The 14001-nt window shown below is 40.8% G+C and overlaps 1 protein-coding gene and 1 non-coding gene across 2 annotated transcripts; both read left to right on the top strand.

The window, feature by feature from the left end:
• The first annotated feature begins 2860 nt into the window (after window positions 1–2860).
• On the top strand, window positions 2861–9251 carry LOC123767359 (TRPM8 channel-associated factor 1). The gene is made up of 3 exons (XM_045757005.2): window positions 2861–3007; window positions 5700–6211; window positions 7338–9251. The coding sequence occupies exons 2-3, from the start codon at window positions 5707–5709 to the stop codon at window positions 9101–9103; spliced, it is 2271 nt and encodes a 756-aa protein (XP_045612961.2). The 5' UTR covers window positions 2861–3007; window positions 5700–5706; the 3' UTR covers window positions 9104–9251.
• Window positions 9252–10874: 1623 nt separating this feature from the next.
• On the top strand, window positions 10875–10946 carry TRNAE-UUC (transfer RNA glutamic acid (anticodon UUC)). Its single transcript has one exon. It is a non-coding gene; the product is annotated as a tRNA-Glu (tRNA).
• The last annotated feature ends 3055 nt before the right edge of the window (window positions 10947–14001 follow it).

Raw genomic sequence — 14001 nt, 5'->3', positions numbered from 1 at the left:
TTTGCGTGAGGCAACCCCCACTGATGACGTCACAAGTTAGGTAGCCAGCCCATGTTTCTGTAACACTCGTTACATCCTGCAGTATTTAATTATCACTTTATAAATGCTTTTAAATACTTAACCCTTCACTTTTTATGTAGATTAAAGTTGAAGCAGAATGTCATAAGCAAGGATGTTGTGCTGAATAAAGATGATTTACTAGGTGGATGGAGCCTTTAGCTGATCCCTTCCTGTGATTGGCTGTTGTGTGAATGTCAACAAAGAATATCTACCAAGTGGGCGGAGCTTGGAACCTCCTACCCGAGCCCAACAACCCGCCTTATGGGTTGCTGTTTGGCTATTTATAGTGCGTTGGAAAAAAAAGAGATGGCGCTAGTAGTATTTTGTAGGGTAATTTGTTATAAGTGTAATTTGATGTCAACAGATGGCGTAAGCTGTATCTTATGGCCACTATTGACCTGCCAGTTGATAGTGTTCTCTTCTGCCGACAGATGGCATCAGCTGTATCATTATTTCCTCCGAATTCCCTTTAAATACTGATCTACAAATTCCGTAGCTTATGATAAGGTTTTATACTATTCTGGTATTAGGTAACAATTAATTTTCTTGTATCTACTGTTGAGAATATCATCATATAACGTCTGCTAAGAATGTACTGTTCTTTGTTGAGGTGGCCGTAATATTATTAAAACAACAAATGATGCATAAAATAACAGCATTTCACACTAAAAATACTTTGATATATTAAAATTTGGTAGTGAATTCCAATCTAGGAATCTCCAATGACGAAACTGTACTGTGTTCGCTTTAGCCGGGTATACAGTATATAATAGTTAATGGTAATTCATTGTGTAGGGGACAGGCAGCCAGTGTATATATACATGTTAGGCTTATACCGGTCCTACAAAGATGGAACTATGGAGTAAGACTGGGGGCTGCCGGGGCTGAACTTTATCACCCTTACAAGCACAATTTTTTGTTAAATCTTCACAAGGAAGAACAACTGTAAATGTTGGAATAGTTTACTACAACATACAAGCTAAATGAACCAGTTCAGAAACTGAGGAAATAAAGCTGCCGAAAAGAAACATTACAAAGTCCACTCATGCAGAGTGATAGACATTCTGGCCAAAACAGGAATTTCACACTGATCTTAATGCTGATATGTTGATGTGATTATCATTTTTTTTTTTTGAGATATATACAAGAGTTGTTACATTCTTGTACAGCCACTAGTACGCGTAGCGTTTCGGGCAGGTCCCTGGAATACGATCCCCGCCGCGAAGAATCGTTGTTACAACCAAGTACACATTTTACTGTTGCGTTAAACAGAGGCTACAGTTAAGGAATTGCGCCCAGTAAATCCTCCCCGGCCAGGATACGAACCCATGACATAGCGCTCGCGGAACGCCAGGCGAGTGTCTTACCACTACACCACGGAGACTGGTGTTATATCATAATATAAAGATGTTAAGGGAGGCTGGTTTAGTTCATTTATTATGCACCCCATACCCATCTTGTGGGCGGTAGTGGGAAGGGTGACAGAGGCACATAATGGGCTCAGGGACTGAACCCCACAATTTATTTAGCTAAGCAAGTTACAATCTTGATGAGCTAGTTACAAATTTCAATAGACATCGGCATATTAGGAAAGCCTTTTTATTTATTAAATAGTATAAGGACAAATTAAAAGAATTTAACTTAATTTGAGTTGCTTACGTGGCTCCCAAAAATGTGGTGATTTGATAAAATAACATTGCCCAAGATTACCAACATAGTGCCGTCGGGATGATGGGCAAATAGCCTCGGCTACCATCATCTTTTGTACGGTCGTGATGGTCGAGTGGTTAAGGTCTCCTGTACACCAGTTGCATAGTGCTCCTGGCAGTATGGGTTCGAGTCACTTATGGGGTGTGAGTTTTCAGTTGCATATATGCCTGGGGACCATTCAGGCTTGTTTGCATATATATATATATATATATATATATATATATATATATATATATATATATATATATATATATATGTCGTACCTAGTAGCCAGAACGCACTTCTCAGCCAAGTATGCAAGGCCCGATTTGCCTAATAAGCCAAGTTTTCATGAATTAAATGTTTTTCGACTACCTAACCTACCTAACCTAACCTAACCTAACTTTTTCGGCTACCTAACCTAACCTAACCTATAAAGATAGGTTAGGTTAGGTTAGGTTGGGTTGGTTAGGTTTGGTCATATATCTACGTTAATTTTAACTTCAATAAAAAAAATTGACCTCATACATAATGAAATGGGTAGCTTTATCATTTCATAAGAAGAAAATTTGAGAAAATATATTAATTCAGGAAAACTTGGCTTATTAGGCAAATCGGGCCTTGCATAGTAGGTTGAGATGTGCGTTCTGGCTACTAGGTACGACATATATATATATATATATATATATATATATATATATATATATATATATATATATATATATATATATAAATATATATATATATATATATATATATATATATATATATATATATATATATATATATATATATATATATATATATATATATATATATATATATATATAGTTAGTCATGAAAACTTGGCCTATTAAGCAAATCGGGTCTTGCATAGTTGGCCGAGTACAACGTTCTAGTTGGGCTCTTTTGCGGCGACTCATTTTTGTATTAGCCAACGTATTATTTAGTAATCGCCACGGCTTAACTTGACGTTCGCGCAGTTACCAAAACTGAATTAATTCACATATTTTTTGGGTTAACATCTGTGAGCTTTAAACAAAACCACCGTCGAAGTTGGTTACACATGAAATATGCTCGAATAAATATACCGAGGGTAAAAGTCTAAATATTATTAACTTAGTAGCAAGGTGGTAACTGTAGTTAGTAAATAGGAAGAGTGGTGTCAGTGTGTGTGTGTGCGGGGCCACAGGGTGGGTGTGTGCATTGCTCTCTCCCGCCTCTACAGTATTATTGAGGCTTTCCTCGCCTACTGCAGGTATTGTACTAAGTGCTCTTTTACCCCCCTACTATATTCAGTGTTAGAGAATTGTGACGATATTCTGTTAGGGTGATTACGTGTAAACTGGGCGTTGGCACTGTTGGTGAGTTGTCTTGCGTTCACTGAACGGTAAACTAAATATTACCAACGAGTGCAAATGAATTAAAAGATGACTCGCTGAGCATAATTGTAGATTACATATACAAACAATCGTTGTTATGCTATATATACCCTGGAAACACAAACCGAAACTGTCCCTATTTTCCGCTTGTTACAACTTGAAATAAAGTTGTTACATCTTAGCTTAACGTGTTTATGACGTATTAGAACGTTGTTACAACTTGCTATATTGGTTGTTATAACTGGTTAGGAGGTGTTAAAACTTGTTCCAACGTTGTACCAACGTCGTAGTTTCGGTGTGTGTTTGGCGGGTATATATATATATACTATATTCGCCCTTTCCTTGGAGAGGGCGAATATAGTTGATCTCATGACCTTCACGGAGATGAAAGTGTGGAAAGAACTGGTTACTTGGGTCCACCTTCATGATCCGGGGCGGGGAGAAGCCGTTTTCTCTCGTACAGTTTCCAAAGTTTATTTATTTATTAATTAAGTTATATACAAGAAGGTTATTGTATTTATTTATATATACCAGGGTTCTTACATTCTTGTACAGCCACTAGCACGACGCATAGCGTTTCGGGCAGGTTCTAGCTTAATCCTAATTTTCACACACACACATACATCCCCAGGAAGCAGCCCGTAGCAGCTGTCTAACTCCCAGGTACCTATTTACTGAACAGAGCATCAGGGTGAAAGAAACTCTGCCCATTTGTTACCTCCTCCTCCGGGGGCATCGAACCCGGACTCTTAGGGCTACGAACCCCGAATGCTGTCTACTTAGCTGTCAGGCCCTTAGTTACATTTAGATAGTTATGCTGTCAGAGGATGAATCGTGATTCATACACCTGAACAAGTCACGCTAACACTTGAATAAGTCACGCTAACACCTGAATAAGTCACGCTAACACCTGAATAAGTCACGCAAACGTTGGGGAGGAAAAAATGTTCAACTTCCTGTGAACTCTACAGGGGATGAAGTTTGCATTTCCATGTCTGCCCTTTTAGCTAACATAGTCTTGCCATAGTTATACATATTTATAATATGTTCCCAAACTAACCTTTTATGGTTCCGTAATGTGTTACAGAACACGATTTTCACCTTGCTTCGAATGATTGCTTGATACATTACATGAAATGCATTATATAGCTGTGTTGTGGGTTTGTGGCATGCATTGCTAGGGCCAAGTTTTTAGCAATCTCATTGTGCAGTGCTGCTACCCGTTGTATGGATATACTGTATTGTTTTAATAATATTAAGGCAAAGCAATAGACAGGGGTAAACAGGTTTCTTACGTGTTTTGAAGCTGTAAGGCTTGGATTGCAGTTTTGTTTTGTTTAGAATATTTAAAGATAGTGCACGAGACATATTGTGAGGGTATTAATGTTCGAGCTTAATATTAACCATAACGTTCAGCTATAAATCTTGATAATTTGTTCGGTAGTCTCCACTCTGATGTAGAAAAGTGGGATCCACGACACTGGTGACAAACTGTTCATTATTATTCTCGATTTAAAACTCATTTGTTGAGTGCAGCCATGTTGTACTGCCATATGATTTTACCAGCTCTCATTATGTTGCTACAAGACCGTTGTCATGTCTCACGCCTTACACCTACACCAAGTTAGTTTAGGAATACGCTCCAAAGTATTCACAACCACCAATAGTTAAGTCATAGCCTAGCAGCATGAAATAGCCTAGCAGCATGAAATAGCCTAGCAGCATGAAAGCGACCACTGCATTACGCAGGAAAGCGGAGGAAAGCTCACCAAAAAATGTCTGAGATTAGCCTAAAGGTTGGGGGACTACCCTTGCTCTACAGCCACCCCCATAAGACGACCACCTGTTCGTCATGAATCACACACACTGTCGTCCCTAATTACCCTCAGCACACCTGGATCTATATACTTAGAAGGCTGACTGATTCAATAATCACACTTGTCATATGATGATATTATTAGTCAAGCCTTAATTAGATCCACCTTAAGACTTGCTGGCGCTCCAGGCAAGCTGAATTTCGGCGCCCTAACAAGCATATATATATATATATATATATATATATATATATATATATATATATATATATATATATATATATATATATATATATATATATATATATATATGAGAAGGGAGAGACTGGGAGGGAGAGAGAGAGAGAGACCCGGGAGCAGCCGGGCACCGCCCCTCCCCCTCGCAGTATAATATAAAATACTCACACACTGCCTTTCTCGTCACTTATTTATCTTAAAACCTAAGTACTATAGTAATTTTGGCTTTACACTGTCTTTTGATAATTGCCTACTTATCCTTACCCTATATTTCTTCCTAGTTCTTGCTCTAAAACAAGGTCTGCGGAGATCATAAGGTCATGTTTTCCATTCTTCCCTAATATATTTTTTACAGCCCCCTCTCACCAGGGCCCACAGCAGCAGTCGGGACGCTGTGGTTATCATAACACCTCTGTACAAAAAAATGTAAACATGTACTTAGTTCTCCTAGTTTTTCAAGTATTCATTACGTCAAGAGATTTATCATGTAAGGATGTTGATTAAGGTTGTTTAACAGGTTAGTGATGGCAGGACTCCAAGGTGATGAGGAAGGCCCAGAGTACCTGGTGAACCAGAGCAGTCACACCTGCCTGACGGTGGTCAAGGGCACGACGCCTGCTGACGCGGTGCTGGCCATGGCCAAGTGCATGGGCAGCGTGAAGCAGCAGTGGTACGTCCATAAGGGACAGTGGCAGTGGGGCGGCGACCGCTCCTACTGTCTGGTACCCGATGGGAAGGGCAGCTTGGGTCTGGCGCCCTCCGCCACCTCCCGTGTGGTGTGGACGCTAGACGAAGCTGATAGGATGGTTGTGGGCTCGCTGGCGCTCGATGTACCGTGGGAGAAGCCCAGGACCCGCGTGCTGATGTATCAAAAGCACACATATACCAACCAGAAGTGGTGGACACTGTCAGGGCTCAAGACATGCCTGGCAGGCGCCCCCTACCACATTGACCAGTGCCTGCCATGCGACATCACACAGGTGTGCCAACGTGAGATTGAGCAGTGGACGACAGACTGTCACTGTTCAGGTTAGTGAAACAAGACTCTTGTATATTATTATGTAGGAATATTTCTGGGTATATACTCCCTCGCCGTGGTACTTCCACTGGCCACAGTCACTATGAAAGCAGGACTGTACTTAAAAGTCGTAAGGTTCCCTAGAGATAGGCTGTAGAGTAATCGTAACAACTTGACGTGACAGTGCTCAACTCCCGACGGTTTTCTTGTTACGCCCCAACTTTTCAACTTGGTGGATTCGACGAAAAATCTTCTCACAGAAGGCATAAACAGGTCAGTCTTTGCATAAACCCGCTATTGTTGGCTTCTCCTTACTGCCAGACATGATGCGCAGTCAAAGATCCACTAAGATTCTGACACGACCTCCCGCTATGAGTTCTCGGGCAACAGTGACGAGCTGAGGGCCAATGAGACACAACAGCTTTTTCTTACTCTTCACGTTACCTCGAGTCACTCAATGATTGACAGATTCATGCCACTTACACCAAGTCACATGTCAATTCTTTATCCGCAGCACCTGGGACCTTGCTTATATTCTTGGGGCCAAAATCTTGCTTCAGGCAAGTTCAAGTTCAAGTATGTTTATTGAGACAAGAAAGAAATACATCTCAAAGGGATAGAGTAGCTTAGGCTATTTCTACCCCCCTTGTTGCCTCAGGCGATGACGCCTGCCGCTGCCAAATTGAAAAATAGTCGGCTAGGCTACTCCCTTGAATTTCAACAAATTAACAAAACTCAAATTTATAGGCAGCCTGCCTCTTATCAGATACATTTAAAATAAAACTTCGGTCGTCTTGCACGATTAAAGGTAGGTGAGTAAGGCTCTTGACAGGGGAAAGAGGTCTTTTTGAGTACACCAGGGGAAAGAGGTCTTTTTGAGTACACGACACCGCTACGCTGGGTCTTCTTAAATATTTATCTGGAAAAAATAAGTGCAAAAGAACAAATATATATACAGTGCGGTCACTGTCACACTGTCTCTGCCTACAGCCCTAACATCTTGTATACATATGTCTATTTACTTTGCTGACATATTTGCTTTATTTTCTCAATATTTAGCAATAATTGTATTTCATTGTCAGTGGTGTAAATAATTTCAGTTATATCATCTATTACCAAACATTTCCCTACCCACAGAGGCACCTGACTATATAATCAGCCAGAGCACCCACACATTCGTGACGGTGGTGAGTGGAGCAGGTCCTCAGGACGCCGTGGTTGGCCTGGCGCCGTATGAGGGCAGCACCAGGCAACAATGGTTCCTGAGAGACAACTGCTGGCTGTGGGGATGTGACCGTTCCCTCTGCCTCGTGCCGGACTTGCGCTCCTCTTCCCTCAAGCTGGAACGCTGGAGTCCCAACTTGCCTGCCTGGAACATCAGTACAAATGGGGTAATGACCGTGGGGAACTACGCTATGGATGTACCCTGGGAGAAGCCTCGAACGCGTATTATTGTGTACCCAAAACATGGTGGTATAAATCAGATGTGGTGGACGCTCTCCGGACTTAAAGATGCATCGCGTCGCAGTGTATATCCATTTTCTGCCCGAGACAATAACACGTACAAGCAAGAAGTGGCCCGAGGTCTGATCAACAAGTTGAGTCCTCTGTCGCAGCCAGTGCCTCACACCAGGGACGTTGACCGCTTCCCAGGCCGTGTGGCACCTACCACCCCCAGGATCACCGAGACCCTCACTCTAAACATCACCGGACTACGACAACGTGAAAACCTCCGCATGACTGTGCCTGAGGACTGGCAGGCCACTGACCTGTATGTTGCAGCTGGTGATGTGTTCCAGGTGATATTGCCGGACACACTCACACCCGCCAGGGCGTCACAGATCTCAGTGCGCGTTGGAGCTCAGTGTGACTGTCTGGAGCCAACGTCAAATAATGTATCAGGGAAGGGCTTCAATCGTATGCCAGTTGTGACGGAGGAGTTTGATGTTCAACCCGGTGAGAACTGCATACGCAGCCAGTTTGGTGGAAACTTGATATTTATGTTTGATGATGGTGATAATTTTAAGATTCATGTCATAGTAAGAAATGTTGTCAAGGCTCCACATTATATTATGGGAAAAACTAACTTTGAAGAATGGAAGACATTAAGGCAGCTGGATGCACCATATTCTATCCTAGAAACAGATGTAGTAGTGGTAGTGGTTCCCACACTTTCTGCCAGGAAAATCACTAACCTTGACGAGCTACTGAGGCGGTACGACGATGTGATCCGTAAACTGGAGTTTGTGTCTGGCTTCGACGAGAGTGATCCTCCCCCACGAGGGAAGCAGTGGTTGGTCGACGACGTCCAGATAACTGCCGGAAGTGCCCACGCTGGCTTCCCAGCCATGTTTGACAGGCAGTACTATGACCTGTGCTGCTTGTCTACACCACATGACTGGGTTACTTGGCACGAACTAGGTCACAATTACCAGCAAGGAAAATGGTGGTCATATGCTTATGGAAGCGAGTCAACTGTCAACTTGTTTTCTTTATATATTCAAGAGAAACTAAAAGGTGAGGACCGCCTGAAAAAGGAAAATCAATATATGAAGACGGCCGCAGCTGTGGACGGAGGGTTAACATTTAAAAAAGCAGATTGCTGGCAGAAGCTGGTGTTTCTCATGGAAATTAAACATGCATTTCCCCATCAGGGATGGGAGATGTTCAGACAACTGAACATCACCACCCGGGCTTTGTCTCGGGAGGAAGCCAACACACTGGCCTCCAGCACTCAACACCAGTATGACTACGTCTACAAACAACTAAGTCACACTGTAGGAGCTGACTTGATCCTTCACTACCAGCGGTGGGGCCTGACCATCAGCCCGCAGGCGCAGGAGGAGGTCCAGAAGCTGCGGCTCCCGAAGGCCCCGGCTGATCTCTCTGGAAGAGGACAATAATGTCTGTCTTAAATATTTATTGTTACTTCTTTACACATGAATTAAAAATGTTGAAAAATTCTTTGGGTATAAGGAATTTCATATATTTGTAATTACATTCTGATATTAGAATTAGTTTTTGAAATTTGGATAAAGAGTTTCCCTTAAATTTTGTTTTCTTTTCTTATAGAATAAAAGGAATATTAGACATGTCACTGAAATCGTCAGATGACGCAAGCTGCATTTTCCTCAAATGAACCAAACAATGTGTCAGTAGCGACAACTGAGGTGTTCATGCACACAGCCGTCGAGGACCTGAGGATGAAGCCCCGCACATCTACCTCGGGTTCATAGATGATATTTTTGGAGTAATGGCAGGAGGCCAGCCAGCTGTACAAGACTTCCATGCGGGGGCAAACCAGATACATGAGAACCTAAGCTTTTTGGCGGAATAGAATCCCAAGAAGCAGCTGTTCCTGGATGCTTGCGTAACCTAGATAAGGATAGATGTCTCCAGACAAGAGTCTACTTCAAGGACTCGAACCTGCATTCCTATCTCCTCTTGCTAACCTACATCTTTGAAATACTAACTAGCGACGAGGATAAAACGAATTACGAGTGTCAACTTGGAGTGCAACTAGACCCCAGAGCGATTATGTACTTTATTTTAGAAATTGGGGGTGCCTGAAGTGGACAGTCAAGGAAGCGGCTAGGAAGCTCGTTGCTAAGTAGAACAGGCCTTCTGAGGAACAGATGGTCCCCAAGTGGTGTCCCCATGACACCACTTGGGGACCATCTTGGTCCCCAAGATGGTCCCCAAGACCATCTTGGGGACTTCAATAATCAATGAACATCATTGATTATGAGATATAAAAGGGCATTAAACTCAGCCACCCATGAAATTGTGTAGTCTGACTCAAATGTCCTTTTCTTCATTAATCTCGTGTAAGGTAATGTTGTTAATTTGGTAGTTGTGATGTGCATTGTTATGCCCAATATCCAAGGTCTTGCATTTTTTATATTAAATAGCATTTACTAGCCTTACGACCATATGTGAAGTTCATGCCGATGTCTCTGCAAACCCGTAATATTATTTTCACTTCCGACTTTGCCTCAAATATCTGTATAATCTGGAAATTTTATGCAACTGCAGTTGCAAATATTTTATTATTAATATTTAAAATTAACACTTTCGATATAAAAATAAAATTAGGTGATATAAAAAGTTATATCGCCTAATGGTGTTTTGTTTCACGTACCCGTCGCACACAACTGTACAATCAAGAAATTTGATGATATCGATGTGGTTTGTAATATTCTCATCTTATCAAGCATATGTACATTGCTCTTCACTGCGCACCTGAGCGTGTTAATGATAATAATAATAATAATACACATTCGTTGAAAAAAATATAACGAAACCGGCAGCACCACACTGCAAGAAGTATTGGATTGAATGAGCCTTTTTTAACGCAAATTCCTCATGTCCCTGTTATTGATTTCCCTTTCATCTGCAGTATTGATTCTCCTTACTCAAGTCTAATCATATACTACTATATATAACCACCTTCCTCTATGAACCTCAGTATTATCCGAGACTCCGTGGCTTTCCGGAGTGTTCAATTATGTCATGTAGGGGGAAGATGGAAGGGATTAGTCATAGTTCTTTCTTTAGTTACACCATGAACCATTCGTCCTCCTCCCTCAACCCTACCCCTAATACCCAAATTATACACTACCAGGGGTCTATTTGCCTTTATTCACATAAAGTTATGCTTCCCTGCATAGTATGTCCCATGTGGTCTAGTGGCTAGGATACCTGGCTTTCACCCAGGAGGCCCGGGTTCGATTCCCGGCATGGGAAAAGTTTTCGAATTATACTGAGCCCCAATTCTTCACAATTTATTATTTATTTATTTATTTATATATTAAGTAGGTAAATTCTAGCAAAATTTATAAAATGTTAACAGGTACATTGTAAGAAAATTTGAGTAGATATATTAAAGCACACTGATAGCTATGATTGATAATTTGACCAAGATAAGTAGGCACAATAAAGCATATTGATAGCACATATAAGATGACAGTAATGATCACAATGGTAAAGCTGTATGGCTTAGGTACATATATATATTGAGGGATTGGGTAGCACTAGATACAGTGCGAGTTTAAGGCACTAGGTAGGAAACTATGAAGATAAAATTAGGTACTTTTTTGTTTTTGTTTTTAAATAAGGCAAAAGTTGGACAGCTTTTCAATTCATTAGGGAGGGAGTTCCATAGACTAGGTCCTTTTATTTGCATAGATTGTTTACACAAATTAAGTTTGACTCTGGGGGATATCAAAGAGATATATATTTCTGGTGTGGTGATTATGGGTCCTATTACATCTGTCCAGGGAGACTTTCATAGCATGGTTTGCGTTTAAGAACAGGGTTTTGTAAATGTAAACTGCACAATAGAATGTGTGGAGTGAGTTTATGTTTAGCATGTTTAGGGATTTAAACAGGGGGGGGGGGGGGGGCTGAGTGTTGTCTGAGAGCAGAGTTTCTTATTGTTCTGATAGATTTTTGCTGGGTGATGATGGACTTGAGGTAGTTTGCAAGTGATTGGACCCCATTTTTTATATTTTATAACCCCCAATTATATTTTATGCTCCTTGCACTCAAACGAGCATCATTAATACAAATTATATGTAACAAGGTTACCGCAAATGTAAAGTGCTTACCTTAGAGACTGTTACACTCGAGTTCTTGAACCCATTGTTGATATTTACCTTAATTTACCTGAGGCCCATCGTTTCTTTAGTGGCCTCGACAAGGACAAGAAGCTGATGGCTTGTCAAAGGTTCTCCATTTTTCCTGATGTACAGTTGGTTTCGTTTTCGAATCACAACTGGAAATTTCGTGTTCGAATCCCAGGTGAATCCCTCTATTCACCTAGCAGTAAATAGGTATCCGGGAGTTGAGGAGGGTAGAAATAGCCTAAGCTATTTTGACCAGACCACACACTAGAAGGTGAAGGGACGACGACGTTTCGGTCCGTCCTGGACAATTCTCAAGTCGATAGTAGCCTAAGCTACTCTATCACTTTGAGATGTATTTTATTGTCTCAGTAAACGTACTAGAACTTGAACCCGGGAGTTAGTTAACTGTTGTACTCACCTAGTTGTGTTTGCGGGGGTTGAGCTCTGGCTCTTTGGTCCCGCCTCTCAACCGTCAATCAACAGGTGTACAGATTCCTGAGCTGTTGTGGGTTGCATCCTGGGGAGGATCAGTAGTTCCACCTGGGGGGGGGGGGTGAGACCTGGGGCCAAATTCACGAAGCAGTTACGCAAGCACTTACGAACGTGTACATCTTTCCTCAATCTATGACGGCTTTGGTTACATTTATTAAACAGTTTACAAGCATGAAAACTTCTCATTCAACTGTTGTTATTGTTATAAACAGCCTCCTGGTGCTTCGGAGCTCATTAACTGTTTAATAATTGGAAACAAAGCCGCCAAAGATTGAGAAAATATGTACAGGTTCGTAAGTGCTTTCGTGAATCTGGCTCCTGGATATAAGCTTTAGGTATTTATGTATATACAGTGTATAGGATTAATATCCTCGACAAAACTAATTAATATACGATAGCTGTGATATGCGTTGTTATGTCTTACGTGCAAGGTCTTGCTTTCTTTTTAATATTGAAAAGCATTTGCCGATCTTCTGACCATTTGTGGAGTTCTTGTAGATGTCTTATCGTTTTCGCTTCCTGCTTTACTATTGATAATTTGTCATCTGCAAATTTAACGACATGGGTTAATTTTGCTGGTGTTCTTGGTATAGTATTTGTCCTCGGGCTCGGCTGAGACTCAGCTACAAATACTTTGGGAAGTTTGGACACTCAGTTCCCACCTGTGTCTCCTTGTTTGTGTTCCACCCATGCCATGCTAAATAGTTTGTCTTTGTCCACCCTGTCAATTCCAATGAGAATTTTGTAGGTCGTGATCATGTCACCCCTTAGTCCTCTGTCTTCCAGAGATGTGAGGTTTAGTGTGTTGAACCAATTATGTGAGGAGTTGTTATTATTATTATTAAGTGTTCAGAAAGTGTTAAAAGTAGTGATATTGTAGGAGATAGGAGGAGGAGGAGGGAATGGAGACGGAAAGGGAAGGAGTGGAAGAGGGGGTTGAGGGAGGAGGGAAAGGGAAGGAAGAGGAGAAGGAAGGAAGAGTAGGGAGTAGATTTATGTTGTACCTAATAGACCAAATTGCTTAACAAGCCGAGTTTTCTTAAAATTATATATCTTTCTAAACTTTTTTGTATGGAATGATGAAACTTAGTATTACATTATATATATGATTATAATTTGGTTTAATTTTAGTTAAAAGTAACATAGAAATTTGATGAAATCTAAACTAACCTACCAAACCTACGCTAACCAATCCTAATATAAAAAAACATGTCAGTATTTCATGTTCTTAAAATAATATAATAATATTAATTCAAATAAGGCAATTTGAAAATAACGAGAATGACTGAATATTAGGCAAATCGAGTCTTGCATAATTAGGCGAAGTAATGCATTTTGGCTCTTAGGTACTATTTATATATATATTTGCGTAAATTTAATTACTTTATTAATAAGTATATAAGTATAATATTAATATTAATGCTTGCCCGAGACGCTATGCGTATTAATGGCTTTAGGTATTGTATGTACTACCTCTATATATAAATCCAACATTATGTTTGTAAATCAACTATGTATGTCCTTTTCCTGAACCAAAATGTATTTATTTATTATGTATTATGACTTTGTACTTTTAGCAAATGAGCAATTCAATGTCTTTCTTTATTATGCACCCCATACCCATCCCGTAGGCGGTGGTGTAAAGGATTACAGAGGCACATAATCGGTTCAGGAACTGAACC

This window comes from Procambarus clarkii, chromosome 74 (genome assembly GCF_040958095.1).
Source record: "Procambarus clarkii isolate CNS0578487 chromosome 74, FALCON_Pclarkii_2.0, whole genome shotgun sequence".
Classification (NCBI taxonomy): domain Eukaryota; kingdom Metazoa; phylum Arthropoda; class Malacostraca; order Decapoda; family Cambaridae; genus Procambarus; species Procambarus clarkii.
This window is presented reverse-complemented; position numbering and strand designations above follow the sequence as displayed.